The sequence below is a fragment of the Papio anubis genome, chromosome 6 (genome assembly GCF_008728515.1).
Source record: "Papio anubis isolate 15944 chromosome 6, Panubis1.0, whole genome shotgun sequence".
Taxonomy (NCBI): Eukaryota; Metazoa; Chordata; class Mammalia; order Primates; family Cercopithecidae; genus Papio; species Papio anubis.
In genome coordinates this window covers 36,005,995-36,018,612 of record NC_044981.1, presented here as the reverse complement: position 1 = coordinate 36,018,612, position 12,618 = coordinate 36,005,995, and the positions used below count along the sequence as shown (strand labels likewise).

At 49.2% G+C, this 12,618-nt stretch overlaps 1 protein-coding gene across 3 annotated transcripts in view; it reads left to right on the top strand.

Annotated features, from left to right (window-relative positions):
• MDGA1 (MAM domain containing glycosylphosphatidylinositol anchor 1) overlaps positions 1-12,618 on the top strand; it is a 63,068-nt gene that overhangs the window by 33,576 nt on the left and 16,874 nt on the right. For 2 of the 3 annotated variants that reach the window (XM_021937212.2, XM_021937211.2), the window contains exons 3-8: positions 3,380-3,554; positions 5,901-6,097; positions 6,861-6,993; positions 7,250-7,519; positions 9,779-10,108; positions 11,709-12,005. In XM_021937212.2, coding sequence (XP_021792904.1) covers positions 3,380-3,554; positions 5,901-6,097; positions 6,861-6,993; positions 7,250-7,519; positions 9,779-10,108; positions 11,709-12,005 — 1,402 coding nt within the window. The other variant, XM_021937214.2, reaches the window with a different exon arrangement.

Below are 12,618 nucleotides of genomic sequence, written 5' to 3'. Positions count from 1 at the left end.
ATGATAACCCCTGTTGTGCTACATCATATCACTCCCCTGCTCAGAGATGTTCAATGGCTCCCCTTCATTTACCAGATTAATTCAAGCTCCTAGGGATGGCATTGAAGACCTTCTACAATCTGGCCTCCACCTGCCTCTCTTGTCTGATCTCCCACTGCCACCTTCCCCACACCCTGTGCTCCAGTCAGACTTGCCTCCCCATCATCCCCAAGTACAACCTTCCTGCTTTAGCTGAAGTTGCTTGCCTCTCCTAAAATGCCTTCTAGCTTTTTTGCTTGTTTCATTATAAGCAGTATTTATTGAGTACCTGCTACATGCAAGCAAAGTTATGGGTCCTAAAGATGCCCCTATAGTTTCTGTTCTCATGGAGCATCCAGACTACTAGAGAAACAAGGGAAATACCATCTCATGACCTACTTAGTGGTCAAGATGGGGGACTGAGGGAACATGGAGTGCCTCACTCCAAACAAGCTGTGAGAAGGAAGGATATCTGGGGGCCAGAAATGCAGACAAAATCTACAGTGATGGCAGGGAGCAGAAGTTGAGGAACCTAGCCCGTGAAGAGACTGGCACTGCATACACACTGTACTGATAGTTGTATTAACACACACATAAGGGGTATGCATTGAGGCTGCAGGTCCATCCATGGCTGGGAGCTGGAATTGAACTCTACCTAAAGCTGGAAGCTCAACAAGAGTGGCGTCATCTATGAATGAGGACCAGAAGATCTCTGTCCCACAGCCCAGAGTCACTGCAGGGAACAGACTGTCCTTCAGGGTGTGGATATAAATGCAGCCACCTATGATATAGTATAACCCAAAACCTGTCTGTATTTTGCAATATCCAAAGAGTGAGGAAACCCTAACCTGAGAAATCAACAAAAAAATGTTTTGGAATCTATGAACCCATGATCTTGGGTATAGGCAACCACCTATACCCAAGTAGTGAATGAGATCTGCACCACAAACAGGACCATAAAGGTCCAAATAGGACTTCTATGGAAGATGATCCCACTGAGTACAAACCTGTGGAGTAAAATTTTAAAATATTAAAAAATACAGTGCCAGAAGAGTTAGTCCATAGACTCAACAAGGTGAATCATTCACAACTGAGGAACTAGAGAAAATAGAGCAATTTGAAAGGATCTTAAAAATTTTAAAAAAATTTTAAATATTGGAAGAGATTATGGAAGGAATAGAATCCATAAGACAGGAGATTATAAACCCTGATCAGTTAGGTACAGAAAGAAGCAAACAGAAATCCTAGAAATAAAAATAATATAGTCTTTAAAAAATTTGGCCTCAGTACTCTAGAGATAGCTAAAGAAAAAATTAGTGAATTGGATAATAGATCTGAGGAAATCAGCCATGCATTTCCAATGGAGTCCAGGGAAGACAAAGAGACAGGAGGTGTGAAAAATAAGTTGAGACATGGAGGATACAATAAGAAGCTACAACATAAATTTAGGCATTCAAGAAGGAATGAATAGAAAAAGAGAGGAGGCAATGTTTAAAGAGATGAAGGGCCAGGCTCAGTGGCTCACATCTGTAATCCTAGCACTTTGGGAGACCAAGGTGGGAGGACTGCTTCAGACCAGGAGTTCAAGACCAGCCTGGGCAACATAGTGAGACCCTAGCTCTAAAAATAATAATAATAATAATTAGCCAGGTGTGGTGGCACACACCTGTAGTCCTAGCTACTTGGGAGGCTGTGACAGGAGGATCCTTGAGCCCAAGAGTACCACTGCACTTCAGCCTGGGTGATAGAGCAAGACCTCATCTCTAGTGATAAAAAAAAAAAAAAAAAAAAAAAAAGACTGAGAATTTTGTAGAATTGAAAAAAGGTAGGAACTCTCATATGCATAAAGCATACCAAGGCTTGAGCAGTATGTAAACAAACTCCATCCAGATAATGTACAAAAGGATCAAATGTTTTCATGTCCCTATTATCTCTCCAAAGCACTCTCTAATCTGGTATGTCTTGCCTGAAACTGCCTCTAACTTTTCCCAGGTTTTGTAACCTCTAGGTCCATGTGGGTAGAGTCAAATATGGGCAGGGGACGAGAGCACCAACACTGTGGTCCTGGGTGGTCCTCCCTGCATAAGAAAGGTTGCCCTTTCACTTCTTCTCCCCAGCCTTACTTTTCGGGCCTCTGGCCTAACCTGTTCACCAGGATTGGGCTCCCTGCCCTGTCTCTGTAATAAGCAAGCCTCCCTACTTAAAGACTGAAATCTGTACCCACTGCCCCTGCCTCTGCCCCACTCCTTAGACTTAGTTATCTAAAACTGGTCTGTTTTACTTAAAACTCTGGCACCTTGAGTAATAGGCTCAGGTTTCTCATGCAATCCTTGATATTTCTCTATAATCTAAGACAATATTAATAATCATAGAAATTTGTTGAATGACTAATATATACCAGACACCACACATAGGTGATTTATACACTTCCTTTGTAAACCTCATAATAAAACCTTGCAGAGTGGGTATCATGGTGTATTAGTCATGTATCGCTGCATAACAAATACTCCATAACTTAGGGGCTTCAAACAATACGTACTGTCTCACAGTTCCTGTGGCACAGGAACCTGAGAGCAGCTTAGCTGGCTGGCTGTGGCTCAGGGTTTCTCACAAGGCTGCAATCCAGGTGTCAGCCAGGGTTGCAGTCATTGAAGGATGACTGAGACTGGAGGATCTTCTTCGAGGCTAACTCACGTGGCTGTTGGTGGTCTGAGGCTTCAGTTCCTCCCCAAGTGAGCCCCTCCACTGGGCTGCTCAGGACCTGATAGCTGGCTTTCCCTGGAGTGACTGACCAAGATGGAAATCAGTCTTTTTTTTTTTTTGAAACGGTCTCGCTCTGTTGCCCAGGCTGGAGTGCAGTGACCTGATCTGGGCTCACTGCAACCCCCGCCTCTGGGTTCAAGTGATTCTCCTACCCCAGCCTCCTGAGTAGCTGGGACTATAGGCGCGCACCATCACGCCTGGCTAATTTTGTATTTTTAGTAGAGACGTGGTTTCACCATGTTGGCCAGGCTGGTCTCGAACTCCTGAGCTCAGGTGATCCGCCCGCTTGGCCTCCCGAAGTGCTGGGATTAGTGGCTCACCGCGCCTGACCGAATCCATTCTCTTAACCACAGCGCTGCGCGCCCCATTTAAAGCCTCTTCCCTCTGATCCCGGATTCCCCAGCTCTTGACCCCGTGGCATCCTACCCCGTCTGTGCATTGCCACGTCTGTCTGGGTTCGTTTCCTAGGCCTGCGTGTGCCCCACGTGCGCGTGTGCTAAGTATGGGAAAAAGGGGGTGCCGTTGCAGGACACTCAGCACTGAGGCCTCCACCCCATGCGAGTCTGACAGTCTGACTCTGCCCCGCCCGGTGGCCCAGGTACGGTGGACCAAGACGGCAGGTAGTGCCTCGGACAAGTTCCAGGAGACATCAGTATTCAACGAGACACTGCGCATCGAGCGTATTGCGCGCACGCAGGGCGGCCGCTACTACTGCAAGGCTGAGAACGGCGTCGGGGTGCCGGCCATCAAGTCCATCCGCGTGGACGTGCAGTGTGAGTTGAGGCCTTCCTCTCCCCGGGCCCTGACAGCCCAACCTGGGCCAGAGGGCACCCCGGGGCTGAGGTGAGGTGGGGAAGGGGGGACGGGATGGGATGGAGAAGCTGACTTCGGTGGAGGAGCCTGAGAGGTACCGGGCGGTGTGTACCACCCTCTACCATCTACACCTTCGCGCCTGTAATCCCATGTGAACCTTGCAACATCCCTGTGAGGTGAGCAGGGAGGGCAGGATGGGTTGATTTACACCCCTTCCACAGATGAGAAAACTGAGGTCCCATGTGATTTGCCCACAGACATGGTGTGGGGTAGCCTCAGATCTGAGATGAGGACACGGATCTCTTCCCCACTGTCCACTGCCCTTCCCACAGTACCTCATGTCTCTGCTTTTGTCCTGTGGCAGCTCTGAGATTTCCCTCCTTACTACATTACACACAGAACCAAGCCCCATTCCCTGAGTCCTTGCTGCTAGCTGCATGAGAAGCCCCCAGTCCCTACCTGTTCTCCATGGGTATGCCCCAGGAGCCTCTTTTCCTGAGTCATTCATCAGGCTGAGTCAGGTACCCAGAAACTGTTGGCCCAGCCCCAGGAGCCTGTGTGGCACCATTTTAAGGCTTAGAATGAACCTACCTATTAGCTATACATCCTCCCACTCCCTAAGTGGGACTCAGTAGAGTGGTGAACAGTGGCGTCCCAGACCTCTCTTCTGTCCCTCATCAGCCAGCCAGGGTCCTGCCGACCCCTGGAGCTGAGGGCCATTTCTCAGGTTATTGGCCCTGGAACAGGCTGGCAAGCATAGCCTGGGCCCCACCAATGCCTGCCTCCTCTCATGACCATGGTGGTGACTTCTATCCCAGTGGGCTGTGGAAGGGGTTGAATGATGGGCTGCTGGGACATTCGTTGGAGGATGTTGGAATGTGTACTGTCAGTGCCTGTGACTCACAGCCACACATTAAGATCTCTAGGTCTTATGACCTATGGATGCCTGGGCCCTACTTCCAGAGATTCTGATGTAATTGATCAGGGGTGGGGCCAAATATCGATTCTTTCTTAAGCTTTTTAATTATTTTTTTAATTGAGGATTAATCGATAGAGTGTACTAATCTTAAGTGCAAAGGTTAATGATTTTTTACATATGTGGGTAAACAGCTTCCAGTTCAAGAGATAGAACATTTCCAGGACTCCAGAAAGTTCCTTCATGCCCCCTCCCAGTCAGTAATTCCCCCCGGAGACAATCATTGTTCTGACTTTTGACACTACCCATGAACTCTGCCAGGCATCAGTATTGAAAAGAAAATCTCCATGTAATTCTCTTGTGCAAACAAGGCCAAGAACTACTAAACTACCTTAGTTTGCCAATGAGGAAACAGGCCCAGAGAGAGAAGGGACTTAGGTGGGTCATACTACAAATTAACAGCTAAACTAGGATTTGAAGAAGCAGCTGCTTCCTCCATTCTGTGATGGGAGATTGCAAAGCTAGACACCCTCATGCAGGTCCCTGGGAGGCACAGCTCAGAGGAAGTCTGGGAAGGCATCAAGTCCTGTCGTCTTGGCCAGGTGCGGCGGCTCACACCTGTCATCCCAGCATTTCGGGAGGCTGAGGTGGGAGGACCGCTTGAGCCCAGGAGTTCAAAATCAATCTGGGCAATATGGTGAAACCCCGTCTGTACAAAAAATTCAAAAAATTAGCCAGGTGTGGTGGTGCATGCCTGTAGTCCCAGTTATTCAGGAGACTGAGGTGGGAGGATTGATTGAGCCCAGGAGGGTGAGGCTGCAGTGAGCGATGATTGCACCACTGCCCTTCAGCCTGGGTGACAGAGTGAGACTCTGTCTCAAAAAAAAAGAAAGAGGCCAGGCTCGGTGGCTGACGCCTGTAATCCCAGCACTTTGGGAGGCCGAGGTGGCCAGATCAAGGTCAGGAGATCGAGACCATCCTGGCCAACATGGTGAAACCCCTTCTCTACTAAAAATACAAAAATTAGCTGGGCATGGTGGCGTATGTCTGTAATCTCAGCTACTTGGGAGGCTGAGGCAGAAGAATCGCTTGAGCCAGGGAATCGGAGGTTGCAGTGAGCCAAGATTGTGCCACTGCACTCCAGCCTGGCAACAGAGCGAGACTCTGTCTCAAAAAAAAAAGAAAGAAAGAAAGAGAGAAAAAGTAAAAGGAAAAAGTCCTGTCCCCTGCCTCTAATAGGTTGGTTAAGCTTGCAGGGCTGGGAGGGCATCTGGCAATCTGGAAATGTCTGTTGAGGATGGCTCAGCTCTTCCTAAGGGCTGCCAGGAGCCTGAGCCCCCTAACCTTGGGGTGACCCAGTCCTGACTTCATGGGGGCTGTGCCCTTGCAGACCTGGATGAGCCAATGCTGACGGTGCACCAGACAGTGAGCGATGTGCGAGGCAACTTCTACCAGGAGAAGACGGTGTTCCTGCGCTGTACTGTCAACTCCAACCCGCCTGCCCGCTTCATCTGGAAGCGGGGCTCTGATACCCTGTCCCATAGCCAGGACAACGGGGTCGACATCTATGAGCCCCTCTACACTCAGGTCAGGATGGGTAGCTGGCTCACCCCACACTTTTTCTCCTGCACCCAACAGGGGAGGGGGGCATGGGGCTGAGTTTTTCGGACTGCCCTGATTTCAACAATTCTATTCTCACTTTGGAAACACACATTCTGATTGGAGTTCAGACAGCCTGGGGCAGAAAAATCGGATGGAAAGTCCAGGGAGCAGCAGTGAGGACAGGAGTGTCCCTGAGGCAACATGTCCTCCAGGAACATTGCTAGTTAGAAAAGACACCCTCTAGGGGCAGACAGGTCATCCCAGTCTGCTGCTGGGTGGGAGAGTATTGGGAACCTATGGCCAGGCACAGCAGGACCTGGGGGCGGGGAGATGATTCCTCTTCCCATGGGCCCTGATAGTCCCAGGAGATGGTGGTGATGCCATTCTGCCAAGGAGGGCTTTCAGCGGTGCCTGTGGGCCAGCCCCGTGTCTGTGTGGGTTGTAAGAGCAAGTTCTCTTCTCACCCCTCCATTTCCCAGATTGGAGAAACCAAGGCCTGGTCCTTGCCAGTGTACACCAGGGCAACCTCAGACCCAGAGAAGCCCATGATGAGGCACTGCCAAGGCTGTGGAGAGTGTAGCATCCACCCCAGGCTCAGGACCCCTGGGGCTAAATGGTGAGGGTGGGGGTGGGGGTGGGAAGAGACGAATTAGGTATTTGTGGTAGGCTCTGGTGCTGGGTGAATGAGTATGTGGGACCCCTGGAGACTCAAGCAGGCACCTCACCCCAGTGGTCCACTGCTACCCAGGGGGAGACCAAGGTCCTGAAGCTGAAGAACCTGCGGCCCCAGGACTATGCCAGCTACACCTGCCAGGTGTCTGTGCGTAACGTGTGCGGCATCCCAGACAAGGCCATCACCTTCCGGCTCACCAACACCACGGGTACAGGCGTTTTCCTCCCCATAATCCTTCCCTACCTGAGCTAACTCCCAACCGGGAGATAGTGCCCCACCCCACAGGGACTCCAGGCACGGTACCACTAATGTCTGGCCCCTCCCCTCCTCTTCCTGCTCTGTCTTCTCCCCTCTCATCTCCCCCGAGGGCTTCTCCAGCCTCTATGGTTTTTCTAGCCCCTTACTCTCCCCAACATCCAGCCCTGCCTCACAGTCCCCTAAGATCCCACTCCTTGTCCTCTTAGCACCACCAGCCCTGAAGCTGTCTGTGAACGAAACTCTGGTGGTGAACCCTGGGGAGAATGTGACGGTGCAGTGTCTGCTGACAGGCGGTGATCCCCTCCCCCAGCTGCAGTGGTCCCATGGGCCTGGCCCACTGCCCCTGGGTGCTCTGGCCCAGGGTGGCACCCTCAGCATCCCTTCAGTGCAGGCCCGGGACTCTGGCTACTACAACTGCACAGCCACCAACAATGTGGGCAACCCTGCCAAGAAGACTGTCAACCTGCTGGTGCGATGTACGTGGCCTCAGAAGGGGTGGGAGGGAAGCTGTGAGGCAGACAGGGTCCCTGGTCTTTGGGAGCTACCAATGAACTAGGAAAGGGGCCTGTCTGCTTCACTTTGGTAGGTGCAGAATGCAGAGGATGTTCCATGCCCTTCGATTTGCCTGCAATTCAGCTAACTGCCAGCAGATGGCAGAATGAATAAAATTTGCATAAAGCTTTATTGAAAGTTGACAATCTACATTTCCAAATGTAACCTCAACAATCCAAGAAGTAGGAAGGGCTAGGATTGATTACCTACTTTTTTTTTTTTTTTTTTTAAGATTGGGAAACAGGCTGAAAAAGCTAAATGGGGACATTCTAGGCTTCAAGAGTAATTTCCTGGCTTTCTCCCTGTAGAGTAGTTTCTATGTGATTAACTGAATTTAAGTGAAAATAATACACATTTCCATATGCCCTATATGGAAATCTTTATTAGGGAAGTATTTAAGTGAATCTGAAGATAATTACTAAATGTAAAAAATGATACAAAACTTGGAGCACAGTCTAAAGAAGTATAAACATTTTTCTTGTTAAACCTCAGCCTCAGTAATTAACTGCTCACTATGATCTTGATTTTGACACTCTGAATTAAGGAGAAAACTTTAAATTTTTCTGCTTGTGCGGCTTTAGGAATTTTTGTTTGTTGCTTTTCTTTCTTTCTTTCTTTCTTTTTTAATGTATTTTGGCTACCTGAGGGCATTGATTCAAGTTGCCCTGAATATACACTCCCTATTTGGTTTTGGTTGTTGTTTTTAAAGATCCAGGCTTGTTTCCAGCTCTTTAGCACTTGAACGTAAAGTACAGCTTCTGCCAAACTCCACTGAGAGTCACTGATTACATGGACTGTCTTCATCTCTCACTGAGCAGTCAGTCTCTTTCTGACTCTCCTCACAGAAAGAAACTAGCTCTCTGTGACTTTTTACTTAATCAGAGCAAGAAAGAAGGTTAAAAATTGTGGCTAATGACTACTTTTTCCTTCGATGGTACTTTTCCCATCAGAAGATTATTTTTCTCCACCTGATTCCATTTGGCCTTTTAAGCCTGGGTTGGTAAGATCTCAATTTACATCAAATACTTACGGTCACCTCTTAGGGTGGCTGTAGAGCTCGCCTTTCCCAGCGCAGACCTGACTCGTGCCTGTTGTGCCAGTGTCCTGTCCAGAAGGTTGGGTACCTGATTAAAAACTCAGTTTAACTCTTGGTTTATTTCAAACACGATCCACATTTTTTTTTTTTTTTTGAGACGGAGTCTCGCTTTGTCGCCCATTCTGGAGTGCAGTAGCACGATCTCGGCTCACTGCAAGCTCCGCCTCCTGGGTTTATGCCATTCTCCTGCCTCAGCCTCCAGGTAGCTGGGACTACAGGCGCACACCACCACGCCCGGCTAATTTTTTGTATTTTTTGTAGAGACGGGGTTTCACCGTGTTAGCCAGGAGGATGGTCTCGATCTCCTGACCTCGTGATCTGCCCGCCTCGGCCTCCCAAAGTGCTGGGATTACAGGCGTGAGCCACCGCGCCCGGCCATGATCCACATTTTTTAAAGAGGCCAGACTTTTTTCTTTCTAAAAGCTGTGTTATGTAATTGCATGTAAAGTGATTGTATTGGTCTCTTATTAAAAAAATTACACACGCTTATTACGAAGAGTCAAACAGCACAAAAGGGTGAAATGTAAGAATTAAATTGTTAATTCTCCTCAGTTCCACTCTCTAGATAGAACCACTGTTAGATTCTAGTGCATGCTTCCAAATGTGTATTTTGCATATTTAAGGTTTAAAACAATGATAAAAAACAAAGCATTGTAGTGGTCAAAAGCTCAGACTCTGAGTTTGAATTCAAGATTGGTTACTTTTTTGGGCAAGTTACTTAAACTGTCTGAGCCTCAGTTCCCTCCTTTGTAAAATGGGGGTAATAAAGCATCTCCTTCAGAGATTCTGGGATGGGTTAAACTAATAAATCCATGTTGAGTGCCTAGAGCAGTGCCTCTCACATAGTGTAAGTTCTGTTTGGTAAAACCTGCTTTTCTGAGTGACCTCTTTGAACTTTTAAAGCACATCTGAACAAACGAAACAATTTCCAAGCAGAGAAAAGTGATAGTTTCACCTGGGAGAGTTGTAGCCCCTTATCCCCAGAAGGGCCAGTTAGAGGGGAGAAGCTGGGTCTGGGTTGGGGTGGGACATGGACCCCTGGAGTCAGGCCAACCCCAGCTACCCTTCCCTCCCCATCCACTCACAGCCATGAAGAACGCTACATTCCAGATCACTCCTGACGTGATCAAAGAGAGTGAGAACATCCAGCTGGGCCAGGACCTGAAGCTATCGTGCCACGTGGATGCAGTGCCCCAGGAGAAGGTGACCTACCAGTGGTTCAAGAATGGCAAGCCAGCACGCATGTCTAAGCGGCTGTTGGTGACCCGCAATGATCCTGAGCTGCCTGCGGTCACCAGCAGCCTAGAGCTCATTGACCTGCACTTCAGTGACTACGGCACCTACCTGTGCATGGCTTCTTTCCCAGGGGCACCCGTGCCCGACCTCAGCGTCGAGGTCAACATCTCCTCTGAGACAGGTGGGCAGCCGGAGGGGCCCTAGGGAAATGTGAGGGGGTGGAGAGGCCCACAGACAGGAGGTAGTGGGGAGGCAGCGGCATGGGGAAGGGAAGCCAGAGTGAGGAGGCCACCATTTGTTCATGCCACATGCTTTTACTGAGTCCCTGTTAATATGCCAGGCACTGTGCTAGGCCCTGGGGTAGAGTGGTGGGCAAAACAGGCTCTGCCCTCATAGAGCTTAGGAGAAAAGGCAAACACGTTTCAGATAGTCTCACAAATAAATATATCATTGCAAACTGCATACATGAGAGTCTGGAAAGAGTTCCCTGAGCGCAGTGCAGCCTCAAAGGGAGAGACCACACACCCTACAACCGTAGGGTGTGTAGAGGACTTGGGAGTTGGAATGTCTTAGAGCCAGGGCAGGGGCCCAGAGGTGTTTCCTCCATTTGGCTCATAGGCCTGATGCCTAGGGCATGGAAGTGTCTTAAGGTCCTGGACAAATAAAATAATTGGCTCCAAAATACAAAGAAACAACTGCACAATTAAAGCCAATAAATGCATAAATGTTTATAGAGTATATATTATACTAACTAGATCACTGGACCTCAGCTGGCCTTATAGAGCTATTTAAAAATAAGAACTTTATATTTATATTTAATGTAGAACATGGGCACATTTTAATTTGTTTGATGTGATGTGCAATGGGACTCATGGAAGTCTTCAAAAGACCCTCTGATTGAGCAATGTGTTGGGTTGCATTAAGTTCTGCCATGAATAAAAGAAATTAGCAGTGTTATTAACAGAAATAACCCTAATTAACAGTGGCTTAAACTAGCTAGATGTGTATTTCTTCCTCATGTAAAACTTTGCTGGTAAGCAGTCAGGGCTAGTATAGGGTCTCTGCTCCACCAAGTCCTCAGGGCCCCAGGCTCCACCTGGCTTGCTCTTCCATCATCCTTAGCATGTGCCACGTTGCCCATGATGGCAGTTCCAGCTGCAGCCATTATTCTGCATTATTTTCTGCAGGAAGGAGAAGAGGGGTACAGCTTCTTTTAAACACCCTCATTTTCCTTGGTATTCCATTAGCGAGAATTTAGTCACTCGGCTGTAGCTAACGATAATGCAGGCTGGGAGATGTAGTCTTTATTCTGGGTGGCTGTGAGCCTTGCTGAAAACCAGGTATCCTATTACTTAAGAAGAAAGGGCAAGGATGTTGTAGGACAGACTAGAAGCCTGTGATAACACACTAACGCAAGAGAAGATGAAGTCTTTAAATAGGCGAGGGCCCGGAGTAGGACAGAAGGACCAAGAATGGATATATTTAGAAATGTTTAAGAGGTGGAATCCCTAGTACTTACTAGTTTTGGGGAAGAAGGAATATAGGCCAGGCTGACGTCAAGTCTCTCTTTGAGTTGGGAGACCCTGAGGTGGAGACCCAGGAGATGGAGAGGATTTGGGAAAGTGAATTCTGCTTTGGAAATACTGCGGACCAGTGGGAAGTCTGGGATGGGAGAGAGAGGCTTGCACCTAGAGGGGGGTAAGCAGGAGCCGGAAGGCAGAGCCTAGAGGGGAGTTCTAACTCCACTCCTACCTCTCTACCGACCACCATCACCCCCGCAGTTCCACCCACCATCAGTGTGCCCAAGGGTAGGGCCGTGGTGACTGTGCGCGAGGGATCTCCTGCCGAGCTGCAATGCGAGGTGCGGGGCAAGCCGAGGCCGCCTGTGCTCTGGTCCCGTGTGGACAAGGAGGCTGCACTGCTGCCCTCGGGGCTGCCCCTGGAGGAGACTCCGGACGGGAAGCTGCGGCTGGAGCGAGTGAGCCGAGACATGAGCGGGACCTACCGCTGCCAGACGGCCCGCTATAATGGCTTCAACGTGCGCCCCCGTGAGGCCCAGGTGCAGCTGAACGTGCAGTGTGAGTCCACCAAGCCACTCGGACTACCTTCCCAGCTTTCCTTCCGGCTCGCAGCCGGCCTGTCCCCTCTTCATCCCCTCACCCACCCCAGTCCAACCAGACCCCACCACCTACTCCTGATACCCCTAACGCTCCTTGACATCCCTGTGCTGTAGAACACGGAGGTCTGTGTTCTTTGCTGCGCTTCATCAAGTATCTCCCATCTTCATTTTCAGGGGCCCGGTGAACAAAAAGAATTACTTGATTTTGACAGGTGGAAATGGGATTTTGAAGGAGGAGGAAGGACCCTCAAGGGAAACACTGTCTGATAACAAGATGATGAAAATTACCATGTGCCAAACACTGTTTTAAGAGTTTTAATGCACTAACTCATTTAAACCCCCACAGCCCTATAACAGATTCTATTATTCCCCCATTTTTACAAATAGGGAAACCGAGACACGGAGAGGTTGAGTAACTTGCCTAAGTTCTCACAGAGTCAGGGCTGGGATTTGAACCCAGCCCAACTAGCTTTAGAGATTATACGCGAAATCCCTGCGTTATCCTGCATTTCATTGCTTGGGAGGGGTCCACTTAGGGCGTGACTGCAGGCCAGGTCTGGGAAGCATGGCTG